The 18,883-nt window shown below is 63.0% G+C and overlaps 1 protein-coding gene and 1 non-coding gene across 2 annotated transcripts; one reads left to right on the top strand and one right to left on the bottom strand.

Moving 5' to 3' along the window:
* Positions 1 to 1,696: 1,696 nt before the first annotated feature.
* Positions 1,697 to 13,449, bottom strand: SLC27A4 (solute carrier family 27 member 4). The gene is made up of 13 exons (XM_051838483.3): positions 13,144 to 13,449; positions 11,490 to 11,656; positions 9,548 to 9,942; positions 8,716 to 8,874; positions 7,963 to 8,032; positions 7,783 to 7,874; positions 7,440 to 7,549; positions 7,088 to 7,297; positions 6,844 to 6,970; positions 5,660 to 5,797; positions 5,314 to 5,478; positions 5,083 to 5,229; positions 1,697 to 2,513 (listed from the first exon to the last, which is right to left on the bottom strand). The coding sequence occupies exons 2-13, from the start codon at positions 11,648 to 11,650 to the stop codon at positions 2,356 to 2,358; spliced, it is 1,932 nt and encodes a 643-aa protein (XP_051694443.3). The 5' UTR covers positions 11,651 to 11,656; positions 13,144 to 13,449; the 3' UTR covers positions 1,697 to 2,355.
* Positions 13,450 to 13,765: 316 nt separating this feature from the next.
* Positions 13,766 to 13,856, top strand: TRNAR-UCU (transfer RNA arginine (anticodon UCU)). Its single transcript is given in 2 exon segments — positions 13,766 to 13,802; positions 13,821 to 13,856. It is a non-coding gene; the product is annotated as a tRNA-Arg (tRNA).
* The last annotated feature ends 5,027 nt before the right edge of the window (positions 13,857 to 18,883 follow it).

Raw genomic sequence — 18,883 nt, 5'->3', positions numbered from 1 at the left:
GCGTTTCACAAAGCCCAGAGCACCGTGTCCAGGGCAGGAGTGCTCCAGATAGGGTGGCCATCGGTCGGTCAGAGTGGAGGGAAGCAGGTCCTGCCTGATAACAAGGTTCCCAGTCTGGGGGTGTGCAAGTGGGGGCCACCGATGGTGCATTTCTCTCTTGCCTCAACACACACACCCCCTTTCCCTAACCACTCAGCCTGCTGCAAAAGCAGTGACCGGGAAGCCACAGCAACAGCCAGCTCCTCCGGGCTCCAGGACGAGCCACAGAAGTGACCCCTGCAGCTCTGGCCACACAGCCTTCAGGGACGCTCTGCCCTCCCGCCCTGCCCCAGGAGGTTAGGTCCCAGCCTTTGCTGGGCTGCTCGGTACACACCGTACACTCGGTCAGAGTGCTCGCCGAGCTGTGGGGCGCTAGATACACATCAGGCCCGCAGCTGGCGTTCGTGCACTTGGTGAGCAGACGGGGCTCAGACGCAGACCCGAGGGCCACAGGGCCCCAGTCCCTCTCCATCGGGTGGGTGACAGGGCGTGGCTGGCGTGGAGGCGACGAACAGCGCAGCCTGGGATCTCACCCTTTCTCTTACACTACCGACCACTGAGCGGACAGCGGCCCCAGGTCACAGTTCTCCCGAGGCAGGGATTCCGGGGTAGGAGCTGGGACTTGAATCCCGCGGCTTGTCAGTCCACAGCCTCCCCTGGCTGCTGGGCCTGGAAGGAGGGAGGGCTGCGCCCTGGGAGCTCCATCCCTCGCAGGGGCTCCTTACTGAGGGTTAAAGACACAAAGCCGCAGTGACTTGACCCCCCACAGGGTGCCTGCTTGGGGTGAGGTGGGACTTGGCTCTTTCCTCAGCTGAGCTGTGGGGCCAGGACTGGATTTTCTGAGCACTGCGCGCCCTCTGCTGGCCGTGGCCACCAGTCCTGTCTCCCCCAGACTGCCTTCTGCACAGCGTCCCGGTTCCCTGAGAAACCCTCAGTGTGCACCCAGAGTTCTTGGCCTGGCCCCTTCCTCCTCAGCTGTCAGCTGCTGCGCCTGGGTGTGGCCGTGTCCACCCCAGAGGCACATGTCCAGCAGGCAGGGTGGTGCTGCAGGAAGGGCACAGGGCGTGGGTTCGCATTCCAGCCCCCACTACTTGCTTTGTGACTTTGGCCATGTGACTCAAAATCTCCGATTCTGGTTCTTTCCTTCAAAAGCCTGTTTATAAAACTTGCCTCAAAGACTCATGGTAGCCTTCAACAATGAAAGAGGCCTGCCGTGGGCTGTCCTGGAACTCCGTCCTGGTGGGCGCTGGGCTTCCAGCCTGGGTGTGACTCCTGCCATGGGGCCCAAGAGCCCGCTGAGTGCCCCACTCTGGGAGTGCGGCTCTGTGAGCTGCCACAGGGCCCTCAACAATTGGGAAGAGACCCCACAGGCAGACAACGTGCAGGCCCTCAAAGCCTCTCGACACCCCCTTCCTCTTAATGGCTCCCTCTGGCTTCTGAAGCCTTAGCCGACCATTCCCATTTCACAGGTGAGGAGACTGAGTCACGTGCCCTCGGCCACAAGCTGCTAAGTGACAAAGCTGGTGTGAAGCCTGAAGCTCCCAGGGAACCGCCCAGCTGAGCCAGCACAGGGGTCAGGCCAGCTCCCTGCCCATCCGTGTCCAGGGGACACATGAATGGCAGGTGGGTGCACGGGCCAGAGGGCAGGCACTCAGGCTGGACGGAGTCAAGGCGGAGTTTATTGGCCCCTGAGCCCTCCCCCTCCCCCACCCATCCTCCTCTCAGCCAGGCAGGGACTGGGACAGAGACAGTGACACAGATGGACCTACGGACAGAAGGCCCTGCCTGAGGAGGATGGGGGAGTGGGGAGACAGACATGGGGAGCTGTGTCCTGACGTCCTGCTGCAGGTGGGGCGTGGGGGCCACACAGGGTCCTCCTCTGCGGCCCCGCCCCCGAGGTGTGAGCAGGCCGGCGTGAGGCGGAGCAGCTCTGGGCAGGACGCTCTTCACCATCAGTGCCAGCCACTGCGCGTGCCCCTCCTGCTGGCTTCCTGAGTCTGCGGGCTTCTGCCTTGGTCCCAGTGACAAGCTCCCTGCTCTCGGGAGAGCCTGGTGACCCCTCCCCCTGCCCTGCCTGACTCAAGACATCATCCTGAGGGGGTCCTGCTCACCCCAGAGCCCCGAGAACCCCCAGCCCAGAAGGCGAGCCTGGACAGGTGGCTTTCACAGAAAACCTCCGCAGGGCGGGTGGGCGGGCGGCAGTGAGTCACTTGGCAGTCGTGGAGGGAGGGGCCAGCACCTTGGGCTGGAGGGGCCAGGCCCGGCTTGCTTTGGTCTGGCATTGCCCAGGACCCTCAGAGGGACGTGGGGGGCAAATCACAGCTTCTCTTCCCCGGCCTGGATGCGGGTGTAGGCCTGTCGGTCCAGGGGGACGTAGCGGCCCTGGCGGGCGTCCAGGTAGAACAGCGGGTCTTTCACGACAGCTGGGTCAAAGCCTTCCTTTCGCAGCTCTGTCTTAAGGAGCTTGTAGGTCCCTGGGGGAGAAGGGAAGACAGGAAGTGCAGGGCAGGGGCCCGAGCCCCAGGACCTGACCGCTGGTGTTGAGGAAGGGGAGAGGAGGGCCCGAACGGACACGTGGAAGGGGCGGTGTGGGAGGGGCACAGCCCTTCACAGTTTGCAAAGAATGCTGTGTCGCTTCACCAGGAACTGCCTCTCAGAGAGGCCATGGCAGGGCGGGGCGCCAGTGGCAGCTTTGCTCACGCACCCAGCTTGCAGATGGGGCAGCTACTTGGTGACAGTCCCCAGTAGAATGGGTCTTTTGATTGTCATGGTTCCCTCAGAGCGCCTCGAGGCACGGGCTCCACTGTATTCGCTTGATGCCAAGATGGTGCGTCCGTAGCACCTCCGAAACCGCCCAGAGCTTTGTTTACCCCACCGGTACGTGAGCCGTGTGTCATCTGATCAAGGGCGTTGGCCCCCACCATGCAGAGGCTAAGGACGGATGCTCAGAGAGCACTCGTCAGGGCGGGAGCCACACAGCTGCTCCGTGGCAGAGCTGGGGTCTGACCCCAGGTGTGACAGCTGCCAGAGGACGGCCAGACGCCTCTGCCCCACCTCTCTAAGACGGCTTCGCTGCTTTTCTTGGCAGGAGCTCGAGTCTCCTCCGCCCCCGTATCTGAGCTGGCCCGATGACCTGCTTTGACAGCAGCACGCAGCAGGGCAGCAGAGGAGTCAGGCCTCGAGGGGCCTTGCGGCTTCCCCTCCCACCCTCTGGGGGTGCCTTGAGACCAGGCAAGCTCGGGAAGGGTGAGGGGCAGGGACGAAGCACTCCAGGTGGGGTCCCAACACCTGCATCCACTGCCCTCAGTGGCCACTTAAGGTTAAATGAATTAAAATAAGCAACATCTGGGCCGGTGTTGTGGCTCAGTGGGTCAAGCCACCACCTGTGACACCAGCATCCCATATCAGATTGCCAATTCAAGTCCTGGCTGTTTCGCCTGGATCCAGCTCCCTGCTAAAGCACCTGGGAGAGTAACAGAAGATGGTCCAAGTAGTCCCTTCCACCCACGTGGGAGACCCGGGTGGAGTTCTGGGCTCCTGCCTTTGGCCGGGCCCAGCCCTGGCCATTACAACCATTTGGGGAGTGAACCACCAGATAGAAGATCTTTGTCTCTCCCTGCATTTCTGTCACTCTTTCCAATAAATAAATAAATTAGTCTTAAAAAAAAAAGCAAAATTTGAATTTCACCCCTTGGTGACCCCATCACATTGCAAGTGCTCAGCGGCTTTCAGGGTACTCGTTACTGGACTGGACGGCGGTGGCCACGCACACTCACCGCAATGCAGCGTCAGCGAGGGCCGCACGCGAGGGAGGCCGGCTGAGCCCCTCCGCTCAGCCGAGCCACTAGGTGATGGCAGCTGTTTGGGTCGAGGCCAACAAAAGACCTGGTCAGCTAACCTTCACCCCCAAAGCTCTGGCCCACAGAACCGTGCAGATCAAGTGGCTGTGTGGAGCCCCTGGGGACAGGTGAGATGGGCATCGGTTCATTCCACGCCTCCTGGACGGAAGTCAAGGATCGTCCAGTCCTCAGAGCTGCAGTCTCGTCAGGAGCCTGGCACCCATGTCCCCGGCCTGTCCCAGGACACCATCCCCACCCCCACCTCAGGGGCCCCCAGAAGGACAGGTGTCTACCACCTGGCAGGGCCGCAGCAGTTGGAGAGGGCCCACCTCAAGGCAGGGGCAGTCAGGTGTGTCCAAGGGTGAGCCACAGGGAGGGGCAATGAGGGCTGAGGGGGCCAGGGAGGGTCTGGGCAGGAGCCTCGGCACTTCCTGCCCACCAGGGAACTCCTGAGAGCCATCGCTGGACCCAGTGTAGGATGGTGACTACGGGCCCCCTGCTCACCTCTCGCCCGGACAGCTACGCCAACCCTCCCTCATCTCCCTGCTCCCCCCACTCCACACAGCACAGAGATCTTTGCAGGACACGATCAAGACCAGGTGACTACCCTGCTCAGACACCTCTGTGGCTCCCAACTGGCCCCAGGACAGCCCAGACTCCTACCCTGGCCCACAAGGCCCTGGGGCTCCGGCCTCTGGTGGCCTCTCTGCCACTTCATGCCACTGACTGCCCCTCACCCCAGCTCTGGGGGCCTCCTTCCACCCTCCAGTGTCCAAACTCCTCCTGCTGTCCTCATGCTTGCTGTCCCCACACCAGGGAGCTTCCTCCCAGAAAGTCCGCCCATTCATACAGATCTCAGCTGACTGTCACCTCCCCAGGGGAGCCTGCCAATCACTCCCAAAGACCCCTCCCCTTGTTATTCCGTCAGCGTGCTCTCTATTCCCGTTATCTCTGGAATTCCTTGTCCTCTGGCTGCCTCCTGTCCAACTCCAAAAGCTCCAAGAAACAAACACCTGCCACTAACCAACAGTGACCTTCCTCCCCCTCCTGGCTCAGTCTGCCCCAAGTATAGGGGAGGTCAGTTTACCCACTACAGGGCAAGGCTATGGGCAAAGCTCAGACCACAGCCACCAGGCTCGTTCCAGAGGCAAAAGGGCAGGAGCCAGGCGTGGGCGTGGACAGCCGGAGCAGGGAAGAGACAGACCTGTTTTGTGCAGCTCAGGCAGGAAGCGCAGGAAGATGGGCCGGGCATACAGGGGCAGCTCCTTCTCTAAGACCTGTGCGAAGTGCTCCAAGTCACAGGTGCCTGCGGGGCTGGCCACAGCAGCCATTCCAGCCCGGCCCTCAGTTCCTGGAGGCAACAGGGTGGACAATGAGTAGCCAGCAGTGCCCCTGGCAGCGCCTCCCCATGGGCACCGGCCCTCCCCACACCTACCAGGCACCTCGACGCCGTACACCGCCACGTCGGCCATGTCCAGCAGGCGGCTGAGGGTGCCTTCCACCTCAGTGGTGGACACGTTCTCGCCTTTCCAGCGGAACGTGTCCCCCGTGCGGTCCCGGAAGTACAGGTAGCCTAGCTCGTCCATCACCAGCACATCACCTGTGGTGGGTGAAGCAGGGCTGAGACCAGCTCGGCCCTTGGCCTCGCTGGAGCCCAAGGATTTGCTGCCCCACAGGGCTGGGACGGGGGTGGGGGGGGGGTCCAAGCATGGTGTTCTCTGCAGGTGGTAGAGGGCTCTCCCCACTCCCTCTGGACAAAGCTTTGCAGGTTGTGGACGCACCAGAGAGGTAGGCCTGGTCCCCCTTCTTAAAGACGTCCTTGGCGATCTTTTTGTTGTTGGCGCCCTGATTGAGGTAGCCATCAAAACGGCGCAGGGGGTCTTGCTGGATGATGCGGCCCACCAGCTGGCCTGGCTCACCTACGGGCGGGGAAGGCAGGGTCAGGCTGGCCTGAGGCAGTAGCCGGTGTTGTGGTGCAGTGGGTTAAGCTGCTGTCTGCAATGCCAGCATCCCCTGTGGGTGCCAGTTCCAGTCCCGGCTGCTCCGTCTCTGATCCAGCTCCCTGCTAAGGTGCCTGAGAAAGCAGCGAAAGTTGAAGCTCCTGGCTTCAACCTGGCCCAGTCCTGGCAGTTGCGGCCATCTGGGGAATGAACCGACAGATGGATGGGAGATCGCTCTCTCCTTCTTTTTCTCTGTAACTCTGCCTTTCAAATAAATTCATTAAAAAAAACCTGCCCGAGGTGGCCTCTTCCACCTGTCCCCCCATCACATGCATAGGACATCCTGACATTACTCGATTCCTTCTGCTTGCACAGATGTGCCCTGTGTCCCCACTCCCTGCCTAGTGGCTCCGAGAGCAGCATCTGACACACCTGGGCCCTCAGTGATGTCTGCTCACTGAACAAAGATGAACCACAGGGCACGCGCCAGGCTCCACGGGGACAGGGAACCAAGCCGCCCCTGCCTCGTGCCTGGTCCACTCACAGCGCTCTGCGTGCTGAGCGCGCGTAACCCTCAGGCCACCTCCATGGACAACAGCTGCATCTGCAGACGAGGGGACTCAGGTACGGAGGCGGAGTCACTCGCCCATGGCAGACTTAAGGGCCTCAGTACTGGGCCACTGCCACCCATGTGGGAGACCTGGATGGCATTCCAGACTCCAGGCTTCAGTCTGCCCAGCCCTGGCTGTTGCAGCCAATTGGAGAGTGAGCCAACAGATGGAAGACTTTTCTCTCTCTCTCTGCCTTTGCCTCTCCCTCTCTGTATCACTGCATTTCAAATAAACAAATCTTTAAAAAAGAATGAATGAATGAATGAATGGCCAACAGACAGGGTGGTGAGTGGTTGGATGGATGGACAGATGAACAAGTAAATAAACACTCTGCAGCCCTAAGAGCAGAGCTGAGTGGGGCCGCTGGTCTGCACGGGGCTCCCCCCATGCCCACCGCCCCCACCCCGGGCACACCTGGCTGACAGGGAATGCAGACGCCATCTGGCCCCCGGATCAGCTCCATGGTGTCCTCATTGACGCGGACCAGCCGGATGGGGTACACGAAGGACAGGATGCGGCTGTTGAAGCCACAGGCGCCCACCTGCAAAGGCCAAGACTTGGACTCTCCCAGCCTGGCCGCACCCCCACTGGAGCTCGGCCCTCCTCTGGGCGCCTCCCATCACCCCTGCGGCGGCCGCCCGTCCCAGCCCAGCCGCACCTGGCTGTCGAAGTTGCCCAGGCTGCAGTTGCACTCGGTGGCCCCGTAGAACTCGGCCACCTGGGGGATGCGGAAGCGGCTGGAGAAGCTGGTCCAGATGGACTGCCGGAGGCCGTTGCCCAGCGCCATGCGCACCTGGTGCTGGGTCTCCGCCTCCCGCGGCGGCTGGTTCAGGAGATAGCGGCACAGCTCACCGATGTACTGCACGATCTGGGGCGGACTTGGTGTGAGTTCGGCTCCTGGGCTCGCCCTCCACCCTCTGGGGCTCAGCTTCCCCGGGTGCACAATGGCAATGTGGCCCTTCCGGCTGACGGACCCGAGGGGCCGGCTCGGGCCCGCCCCGCTCGCTCACCGTGCAGTTATACTTGATACAGTCGTCCCAGAACCGGGAGGCTGAGAACTTCTTCCGGATCACCACTGTCATGCCGTGGATGAGGCACTGTCCGATTCCCACGATGTTCCCTGGAGGCAGAGAAGGGTCCTGGAGGCAAGGGAGCCGGGTACCCTGGGCTGCTGTGGTTGCCTCATGGAGACCAGGTAAGGAGACTGACGTGCAGTCAAGGACCATGTCTGGATGTGAACCCAGACTTCACCCCCAAGCGCCTAAGGTTCTCCTGCAACACGCTGACAAGAAGAGCGGGTGGGGGCCCCTAAGTACCTGGGGGTGCTGTAGGCCCACAGGGGCCCAGGGTTACCTGCGGAGTGGTAGAGGGGCAGGCAGTCATAGATAATGTCATCGGGCCGCATGCGGAATCCATAGTACACCAGGGCGGCCATGCGGTAATACCTGGAGAGGCAAAGGGCGAGGTGGGCTCCCCTCCACCTGGAAGGGCAGAGGGGGCTCCCAGGCCCGCCCTGGGGCAGCGGCTCCTCACCTGCTGTGCACCACGATGGCGGCTTTGGGCATCCCTGTGGTGCCGGACGTATAGATGTAGAAGAGCTTATCTGAAAGAACAGACATGAGGGGCTGTGAGAGGGCAGCCTGGGGCTGGGCACAGTCACACAGGTGGCAGACCCCTGCCCCCAAGGGATGGGTTAAACAATGAGCACAAGTGACCAGCGCCCCACCTTAGCCTCAGGGCTGGACCCTATGTCTGTAAAGCCCTCAAAGCCATCCCATAAAGTAGGTTCGGCTGCTATCCCAGTTTCATGGCTACAGGAACTCAGGCTCAGAGGCAGGGCAGGTGTCCAGGGCCACACAAAGGTAGCAGCAGAACTGGCAACAGGAACTCAGATCTGACTCGCCAGCCCCAGCTCTGAGCTGCGAGGCAGTGTACAGGCAGAGTCCTGCACTGACCAGGTGAACACTAAAGAACCCTGCCCCTCACCTACCCCGCTAACCCCACCCCAGCCAGAACTCCAACAGGGCAGCTCTCAGGGTCCACGTGGCCCTGCTGTGTCGGCACCAGTGCAGGCTGCTCCACCGAGAACTGCAGCTGGTGAGCTCTGTGCTCGGCTCTGCGCCCGGCACCTCCACACACACCAAGGGACCGGAGTCCTGTGCTAGGAGGGGAGGTGGCGTGACTTGCTCCAGGCACGTGGCAGTTCGGGGAAGAACCCAGGTCTCCTGACCCTGAGGCCAGTGCCCGTCCTTGCTTCCATCCTTCTGTGGGATCGGGGGAGCCCACCTGTGAAGCCCTTATCAGGGCGGCTGGGCAGGTGCTTGGGGGCCGCATCCAGCAGAGGGTCTAGGTGCTCTGTCCCGGTGGGCACCGCACTGGGCTCCCAGGAGCCGCAGCACAAAAGGCTGAGCGAGGGGTCCAGGCTGGCGTGGATCTCACAGACGGCTGCAGGGGAGAAGGGGCGGCTCAACAGAAAGGCCGGGAAACCCCGTGTGCCCAGGACCGTGGCTTGTGCCAGCGCTGGCCGTGTGCTCAGGGAGGCCAGCTGGGCGGAGCACCTGGGCTCTCACCGCTGCCAGGAGCAAGAGCTCCCGCGGCGGTGGCAGCCAAAGGGCACTTCCCGCGCCTCCTGCTCCCCCACTGCGCCCTTCCTCCTCCCCTTCAGCTTCGCACTAAGTCCCCCGCCCTTCTCGCAGCCACAGGGGTGTGGGACAAAGAACGGAGGCTGCAGGCAAGCTTGGACCGCAGGCTGGCAGCCACGGAGGAAGACCACCGCCCTCCCTCACGGGGCTCTGCGAAGACCACAAGTGCCCTGTAAAGCGCCAAGTCCTGCAAGGGGCGGGGCACTGAACGCCTTCTCCCCTCATAGATGAGGCAGGCGAGGCCGCCGGCGCATCGGAGGGGCCGCTGGCATCAGCCTCTCGCTAGCGCTTCCGGGGGAGCACCAAACGGCAGGAGGTGGGTGCTGTGGGGAGCGACCTGAGGCTCGGGAATCCGGGGCCTCGCTCAGCGCCTCTGGCTTCTGGGCAGCGGAGCCCCGGCCCTCCAGGAACTCCAGGGCTCGTGCCCTTCACCCACGACCACTCGGCCTCCCCAGCCCCTGCCCCGCAGGGCTCACCTGCGGCCATCTCGCTGCCAAAGATGAGGGCCCGTGCGCGGGAGGTGGTGAGGCAGTGGCGCAGGGCGTCGCGCCGCAGGTTGGTGTTGATGAGCGCCGCCTCCACGCCCAGCTTGGCCATGCCCAGCCACAGGCCCACAAACTCATTGCGGTTCTCCATGAAGAGGGCAGCCACGTCGCCTGGAGCCAGGCCCCGGGCCTGCAGGAAGTTGGCCACGCTGCTCGAGTAGCCATCCAGCTGGCGGAAGGTCCAGCGGGTGTCCGTGCCCTCGAAGATCAGGGCCGTCTTGTCGGGGTGGCGCCGCACCGTGGAGGCAAACAGGACGGGCACGGTGGCCCGCTCCCGCAGGTACCGTCGCACTTTGGCCTTCACCTTCAGGAGCACCAGGCCGCCACTGCGGAGGGGGCGGGCAGGGAGCTGCCACGGCTGGGGCTGGGGCGGCGGGCACCCGAAGCCCCAGTCCGGGCTGTGGACCCCTGCACGTAACCCACCCCCACTTCCTGCGCCCCACAGTGTCGCAGATCCGAGGCCGACATGGCGCCACGGCTTGCCCAGGGCTTCCCAGGTCAAGCACGGCTGAGCCCGGATGTGAACCCCTGGCATCCATGGCTCCTGCTCCCTCCTCAGCCTGCTGTGCTGTCAGTCTTCCAGGGTCCCGCCTCCAAGTCCAAACTCCTCATTCGAGCCTCCCCTAGCACCACGGCCACTGCCACGGTCCCCAGGGGCCAAGTGTGCTGCTGCTCCGTCTGTTCTTTCTCCCCACAGGCCCAGCCGGGCTTGGCCTCTGTCCCGTTCACCGTCCTGTCCCCCAGGCCCTGCTCGGCGCCTGCCACGCAGCAGTGGGTGTGGTTTCACCTGGCAGCACGCGCCCGCCTGCCCCCACCCCGACCCCTTGCCCTCTGCGAGCTCTCCTGTCTCCAGCCCTTCCTGAAGCTGTGTCCTCAGCTGGGCTCCTCTCCGGCCACCTGGAGTCCGGCTGTGCCCCTCCCCACCCGAGGCTGCTCCGATTCCCACACCGTGGCCTGGCCCTGGCCTCGCTCCGTGTGCCAGTCACTCTCTGCGGCTCCGACCTTCCCACTGTGCCACTCCACACCTCCCGTCTCTTTCCTGTGCTTCCGTTTTCTTTCTTTCTTTCCACTGTCATCTAATCCGAAAGGCAGAGCGAGATCTGCCACCCGTTCGTTCACTTCCTGAATGCCTGCGACAGCCAGGAGCTTAGAACCAAGCCTGCGGTCCCACACGGGGGCAGGGGCCCAAGTCACTGGGCCATCCCCCGCCGCCTCCCAGGGCACATGTCAGCAGAAAGCTGGATCAGAAGTGGAGATGAGACGCGAACCCGGGCACTCGACGAGGGACGCCTGTCCCTCCACGCCTCCTGTGTCGCCAGCCCAGAGTGACGCAGGCTGAGCTGCCCGCTCTGCCCGCGGCTCGCTGTGCCAGGGGCTGGGACCCAGGAGTGGGGCAGAGCAGGGTCTCTGACTGCGAGGTACTGCCCGCCAGGGAGTCACTCCACCTCAGCTCCCCGCCAGCCGAGCCAGCACGGCACCTGGCACGCAGCACACCGCAGCAGGCCTCTGACGTGGCCCTGCTCCGGAACGTGGGGCCCTCTGTGCCCTCTCGGGCATATGCCAACCGATGACAGGTTTTTCCCCTCCTGGGCTCCCCTGCCTCGTCCTGGGGACCCCTTCCAGATGTCTCTCAGCACGCCTGCTGTCTGACATGTCTCAGCCTCCTAGGCTTGCCCCCGACCACAGGACCTCACAGCAGGGACAGTCCCTGGAAGAAGACTTTGACCTTGGAGATAGAGGTGCCTGGTACTGCCAGCGAAAAGGAGGTGGGGCGGGCCCAAGTGTCCCGGGCTGGCGGAGACCAGGGGGTCCTGCAGGAGATCTGGCGATCAGGAGTGGCACGAGGGCCCCCGGAGGGGCAGGGGGTACTCACAAGACATCCCGCCTGATGGTCTTGATGAAGACGCGGATGAATCGCCAGCCGCCAGACCCCAAGTAGAGCAGCAAAAGGGAAAACCCCACCTGGGTCCAGGGCAGCTTCAGCACCAGCTTGGAAAACACCAGCACCCCCACCAGAGACGCCCCGAGCAGCATCGTGGCCTGTGGGCACAGCGCAGTCAGCACTCAGACACCCGAGTCCCCTGGGACAACCTCCCGGCCCAGGCCACCAGGCCACTGAGACCCCCCCAGAGGTCAACCACCGTGGTCTCAGCCACGGTGGGAGGGGTGGCTGAGGACCCCACCTCCTGGCCCAGGCCACTGAGACCCCCCCAGAGGTCAACCACAGTGGTCTCAGCCACGGTGGGAGGGGTGGCTGAGGACCCCACCTCCTGGCCCAGGCCACTGAGACCCCCCCAGAGGTCAACCACAGTGGTCTCAGCCACGGTGGGAGGGGTGACTGAGGACCCCACCTCCTGGCCCAGGCCACCAGGCCACTGAGACCCCCCCCAGAGGTCAACCACAGTGGTCTCAGCCACGGTGGGAGGGGTGACTGAGGACCCCACCTCCTGGCCCAGGCCACCAGGCCACTGAGACCCCCCCCCAGAGGTCAACCACAGTGGTCTCAGCCACGGTGGGAGGGGTGACTGAGGGCTGGGGTCCCTTTCCGGAGCTGAGTCCCCTGGTTCGCTGGAAGGGGCAGGCCAGGGGCTTGGGACTTGATCTGAAAAAGGAGCTGCCACGCCCACCATTCTCTAGGGGCCTTTCCTACCTCAAGCCTCAGCCTTCTCCTCTGAGCAATGGGTATAGTATGACGTGTTCTGAGGGTCCTTCCCAGCTAAAACAGGGCAGCCGGCTCTCCTGACTTCCAAGGCCCCTACCTAAGATGGCCTGGAGTGGGTACTGACCTGAACGCCCCTGCTCCACTCCTCACCCAGAGACCCAGAAAGCGGGTGGGGACAACCCAGCCGAGTCACAGCCTGTTCGGGTCTGCCCACGGCGCGGGGCAGTGCCGTGCCTCTGCTGGTCGACAGGGGGCGGCCGAGCCAACAGGTTCGCGCGCAGGAGCCGAAAGGTGACTGCCCAGCGGGGAAAGGTGATCGAGGGAGAGGAGCGGGGTCCTGGGCCCCCAGCCCCGCACACACCCAGCCACTCGGACGAGGCCTCGCAGGCGGGGAGCGGCTCCCGGGGCCGCCGGGGCTCTGTCCCTGGGTTTTGCGGACTTGCTCCAGGGGGCGGCTGATGGGCTGGGTTTTCCTTAGGGTTTTCCTAATCTCGGGAGGGGCTGAAGGTCACGGTGCAGAAGCCCTGAGCCGGCGTGAGAGGCAACGCCTGGGCACGGGGAGGCTTCACAGGCCACCTCGTCGCGCCCTCCGCGCGAGGAGCGAAGTCGGGGTGGGGCGGAGTGGGACCGAAGGAGCATCCCCATGCCAGCCCTCTGCGCCCTCAGCCCACCACGGCAGGGGGCGTGCGGGGAGGGGACAGGGTGCCGGTTTCCCCCGGGCCCAGTCCCGAGTCACGCGGGCCGACCTCGCCCCTCAGACGGCCACGGCGAGGGGACCGAGCGGCCGGCCCCGCCACCTCCCCCGGACCCGGCCCCGCACGTTCCCCGGCCCGGGGACACCCCCGCCGGCCCCGCCTCGGCTCACCCGGCGTCGGCCCCGCGGTGCGGCGCCCCGTCCAGACGCGGCCCGGTTGCGGCAGCGGAGTGGGGAGCGCCGGGGGCATCAGCCGCCCCTGGGCGCACGGAGCCGGGTTTTAGCAACGTTCTGCGCCCGGCCGGGCCAGCCCGCCCGCCGCGCTCCTCCTCCGCCCGCCGCGCTCCTCCCCCGCCCGCCTCCCGCAACCCAAACCGGCTGTGCCGGCCGCAGCACCGCCTCCCGCGCCTTCCCCGCGGCGGCCGAGCCTCGGAGCCGCAGCGCAGCGCTGCCCGGCGCGCCCGACGCCGCCCGGCCCCAGCCGGCACTGCGCGCGCGACGGCCTCGGGCGGCGCTGCCGCGCGGCACGCTGGGAAATGTAGTCCGCGCCGCGCAGCCGCGCCCGGCCGCAGGCAGCACCCCCGGAGCCGCGGGGGACCCAGGCGGGCACTTGCCCGCCGGGTCTCCCCGCAGACCCCGCGGCGCCAGGCGTGGCGGGCAGCGCCCCCGTCGGCACCGTCAGCCTGCTCCGAGGCCGAGGCAGAGCTGGCCCAGGCCCAGCGCCACGCCCAGGGGAGCGCTAGACGGGCGGTTTCCGGCAGAGAGGTGATTTGGAGCCGGCACTCCAGCAGCCGGCTCTGTGGCGCAATGGATAGCGCATTGGACTTCTAGCTGAGTCTGGGTTGGCGATTCAAAGGTTGTGGGTTCGAGTCCCACCAGAGTCGAATTTTGATGGCTCCTCCGTCACCCGCGTTGGGCTACTGTGCGGCCGCCAGTACCTTTATGAGGGTCGTGAGGAAGAAGCGCAGCTCCTTCGGACCCTAGGCTGTGGGTCCGCGGCCCTGACAGCCCTAAACTTGGTGTCTGGGTTGCCACGTGCGGAGGCCCGTCTCTGCCTTGGAACTTTCCAAGCAGCCTGGCGTGCATTTGGGGGCGCTTTGGTTAACTTTAGCCTCTGGTCATGCTGTAGAAAATCCTATAGATCCATGGCCTTACCATGCGCTGTGCCCAGCCAGGGGCGACCAGCCAGATTCCCGGACGTGCGGGGCACCCCCGCGGTCGCTGGCCCTTAGGGAGGAAGGGGCAGTCCCCGGCCCCGTTTATGGAGGTTCAAGATGGAACTCTGGTCTGATAAGCGCTGGGACCTGTTCCTGCGGTAGCATAGGGTGCGTTGTGGGGGGAAATCCCGGGGCAATCCCGCCCCGCCCTCCACAGATACCACACTGGGGAGGCAGTGCAGGGCAATGGTTACGGGCTTCCACGGAGTTGGGTTCAGCTTCTCAGATCCAAGTTCACAGACTCAGTTTCTTCTTTAAAAAAAAAAAAAAGTATCTGAAAGACATGGTGACAGAGCGGGAGAGATCATCTGTCGGCTGGGTCACTCCCCAGATGCCCACAACAGCCGGGGCTGGGCCAGGCTGAAGCAGGAGCCGGGCCACCATCTGCTGCCTCCCGGGGTGTGAGTTCACAGGAAGCTGGATCAGAAGCGGGGCAGCCAGGACTGGATGCAGGCGCGGCAGTGTGGGGTGTGCGCACCTCAGGCTTAACCCACTGTGCCAGGACGCCCGCCCCCAGCGTCGTCTTAGAGATGCAATGAGAGCGTGCTGGTGCTGGTGGTGCCTCCCCCGGCCACGCAGCACACACCAGAGCAAGTGTGGATGGAAGGTTATCTCTGCTTCCGACCACAGGGCCGAGCAGGTGGGAGCAGCTCAGTAAATGTTTGTTGAGTGAATGCAGAGGGGTTGGGGACGCTGACTGTGCCCACATCAGGACCCCAGTCTGTAAACACGGTTATTACCGAATTGACCACAGAGGTCATGCGCAGAGTGGGCAGGTGAGCGTTTGGGGGAGGGCACTGAGGCCGGCAGCTGCTCCCTTCCACTCAGGCTTGTCACGTGGGTGAGGCCAAGGCAGGACCCGAGTGGACACTGGGCCAGCCTGAGGACACAAGCAAGGGGACACGGAGGGAACAAGACAGCCCGCCTCTAGCTGGGCACAGAGAGGGCAGGCGGAGATCAGACCAGACGGGTCCCTCGCCAGTGTGCTCCACAGTCCTGGTGTAACACTCATTGCATTACTGCGGGTCTCCTTTGCTCCCCAGTTGGACACACTCCTGGCCTCAGCTGTGAGGCTCTGGGCAAACCCTGTCTCTTCACGGGGCCTCGGTGTTCCTGCCCGTCGAATGGGGGCGCATCGTCATCACCACCACCCCTGCCTCCTGGGGCTGGGTATGGATTTGAGGACCGGATGCAGGTCAGGCTCCCAGCTCAAGCATGGCACGTGGGAGGCACTCAGCTGGCCTGACCACCCAACTCCAACAGGGCAGTGCTGAATTCGGCCTCTGAGTTCAGCACAGGCTCAGGAGATACTTGTGGGGCTTAAAGCCACTCCCTGCAACACCAGCATACCATATGGATGCTGGTTTGTGTCCAGGCTGCTCTGTTCCCAATCCAGCTCTCTGCTAATGGCCTGGGAAAAGTAGTGGAAGATGGCCCGAGTATTTAGGTCCCCGACACTCAAGTGGGAGACCTGGATGAAGCTCTTGGCTTCAACCTGGCCCAGCACTGGCTGTTGCAGCCATCTGGAGAGTGAACCAGCGTATGGGAGATCTCTTTGTCTCTGCCCCTAGCCCTACTGTAACTCTTGACTTTCAAAATAAACTTAAAAAAAAAAGGGGGGGGGGGCGGCGCTGTGGTGCAGCGCGTAAAGCCGCTGCCTGCAGTGCCGGTATCCCATATTATCACTGGTTCAAGTCCTGGCTGCTCCACTTCGAGCCAGCTCTCTGGTATGGCCTGGGAAAACAGTGGAAGATGTCCCAAGTCCTTGGGCCCCTGCACCCATGTGGGAGACCCGGAAGAAGCTCCTGACTTCAGGCCAGCTCTGACCGTTGCGGCCAACTGGGGAGTGAACCAGCAGATGCAAGACCTCTCTCTCTGCCTCTCCTTCTCTCTCTGTGTAACTCTGCCTTTCAAATAAATAAATAAATAAATAAATAAATAAAAAGATATCTGTGTGATGATTGCAGACTAGTGGGTGTGTGTGTTAAGATCCATGGGGACGGGGGGGGGGGGGCGTGTGGTGGCAGGAGTGAGTGGAAAGACCTCCAGAGGCAGTGCAGGGCCAAGGGCAGGGGCTGGGAGCAGCCCAGCTGAGGCTGACCTCACAGTGGGCGCCGTTCCCGACGTGAGCCATCTGCACGGCTGAGGGAACCGGCGTCAGTGCTGAAAACTCCTTCTCAGGCACTGGCATTGCACTCGTGCGGGGTTCAGCCTCCCCGGGGCACCAAACTGGTTTGGGGCTGGAACCGGGAGGGGTTTACCCCGCAGACACTCCTGGGCCCTGGGAGCTGTGGTGGTCCTCCCACTCTGGGTGTGCACACACACACTTCCAGCTTGACTTTGCACCGAGTGCCTTCGGCGGCCTCCAAAGGCCCCCCGCCCCCCCCCCCAGGGAAATGACAGCGTGCTTCCCCAGCGCCCCCACCGTGCGGCTCTGCCGAGCCCCACACAGACCAGCCCTGCGGGTCCAATGGCACTCTCCTCACTTCACAGATTAGCAAACAGGCTTCCCCGAGTTCCGCAGGGGAGCAGGGCTGCCCCGTGGCAGGCCAGGGCCAGCTCCATGCGGGATTTTTTTTTTTAATTAATTTATTTTAAAGATTTATTTATTTGAAAGTTACAGAGAGAGAGAGAGAGAAAGAGAGAGAGAGAGAGAGAGAGAGAGAGGTCTTCCTTCCGTTGGTTCACTCCCCAGATGGCCACAATGGCTGGTGCTGTGCCGATCTGAAGCCAGGAGTCAGGAGCTTCTTCCGGGTCTCCCACGCGGGTGCAGGGTCCCAAGGACTTGGGCCATCTTCCCCTGCTTTCCCAGGCCACAGCAGAGAGCTGGATCAGAAGTGGAGCAGCTGGGTCTCCAACCAGCACCCATATGAGATGCCGGCACTTCAGGCCAGGGTGTTTACCCACTGTGCCACAGTCCCGCCCCCCCCCCCCCCATGTGGGTTTTATGAGGCCGGGGTTGGAGGGGAGGGGGCTTTCCCTTGGCTACCGCGAAAGAACTCAAGACCCGTGCGTCACAGGGCAGGCCCAACAGTCTGCGCTGTGAGGCTGTGAAGTGAGGCTCTGCCAGCCTCCCCTCTAGGGGGCCGTCGTGGGGACACGTAGGGTGTTCAGGAGCACAGCGCCACGCCTGACTGAGCTGCACGCTGCTCCCCGGGGACAGGGAAGGGACCCGGCCTCCACACACCTACAGCCGATGAGAGGCAGGCTCAGGCAGGGGTGAGGGCTCCCGAGGAAGGGTGATGGCCTGGCAGGCGGGAGCCAGGTGGTCAGGGACGGCCCCTCTGAGGTGACATTCAGGCAGTGATGTGAATGGCAAGGAGCCGGCCAGTGCTGTTCCTAAAGGCAGGGGGCTGGCGTGTTGAGGGAGCAGGGAGAAGGCCACCAGGGGTTACTGAGGAAGGGGACGGGAGCTTCTACCAGAAGTGAGCAAGGCCTCGCGACTGCCACTGGCATTTCCTGCACTCATGAGCTGGTGACACAGGTGCCACCCCAGCAGGAGGCTGCTCTTGCTGACCGTCTGGAGGGACAGCTGGCAGCAGGTCCGGTCAGGCGGCCCGTTCTGCAGAGGGGGGAGCTGCAGGGACTCGCCCATCCCCCCTTCCTGCAGAAGTCCACGCAGCTCAGGACAAGGCCTGCCCTGAGAAACTCGGGTTCGGAGGGAGGTCCCCACCTCCCGCACCCTTCCTCTGCGCCACAGGCCCTGAACGAGGGGGGGGGTGCTGGGGGGGCTGGGAGGGTCCTCAGGGAACTCCTGGTACCGGCAGCGGCTCTGCTCCTATGGTGCTGTGGCACAGCAGGTTAGGCCTGCTCCACACTTTTGACCTAGCTTCTTGCTAATGTGTCCTAAGATGGCTCAATGGGACACCCGGATGGAGGTCCTGCATGTCCAGGACCCCCTCTCCATGTCACTCTGCCTTTCAAATAAATGCATCAATCTTAAAAAACACAGACACACAGACCTCCATTTCTGGGGGTCCCACATCCATGGATTAAGGCAACTGCAAGTTAAATGTATTTGTGAAAAATAATTTGCATCTGTACTGACCATATACACTTTTTTCTTGTCATTATTCCCTAAACAATACAGTATAACTGCTTTTTATGCAGAATTTACCTTGGATTAGGTACTATATGTAATTTTATTTTTTTAAGCTTTATTTTAAGGGCCAGTCCGTGTCATAGTGGGTAAAGCCGCTGCCTGCAGCACTGGCGTCCCTCGTGTGACAGTTTGAGTCCCAGCTGCTCCACTTCTGATCCGGCTCCCTGCTAATAGCCTGGGGAAAGCAGCAGCAGATGCCCCTGCCAGCCACGGGGGAGACCTGGAGGAAGCTCCTGGCTCTGGTCTGGCCCAGCCCTGGCCGTTACAGCCATCTGGGGGGTGAACCAGCAGATGGAAGACCTGTCACTCTAAATGAATTTGAAAGAGTGACAGAGAAGGAAAGAGAAACAGATTTTCCATCCACTGCTTCACTCCCCACATGGCTGTAACAGCCAGGGGAGGGCCAGGAGCCTGGAACTCCAAAAGGGTCTCTTATGTGGGTGACAGGGGCCCAAATAATTGGGTCATCTTCTGTTGCTGTCCCGGGCGCAGTAGCAGAGAGCTGGACTGGAAGCAGAGCAGCGAGGACTTGAACCTGTATTGATATGGGATGCCGGCATCGTAAGTGGCGGCTCAACCTACTGGCCACAAG

The sequence above is a fragment of the Oryctolagus cuniculus genome, chromosome 1 (assembly GCF_051225735.1).
Source record: "Oryctolagus cuniculus isolate XC-2025 breed Fujian yellow rabbit chromosome 1, ASM5122573v1, whole genome shotgun sequence".
NCBI classification, from domain to species: domain Eukaryota; kingdom Metazoa; phylum Chordata; class Mammalia; order Lagomorpha; family Leporidae; genus Oryctolagus; species Oryctolagus cuniculus.
This window is presented reverse-complemented; position numbering and strand designations above follow the sequence as displayed.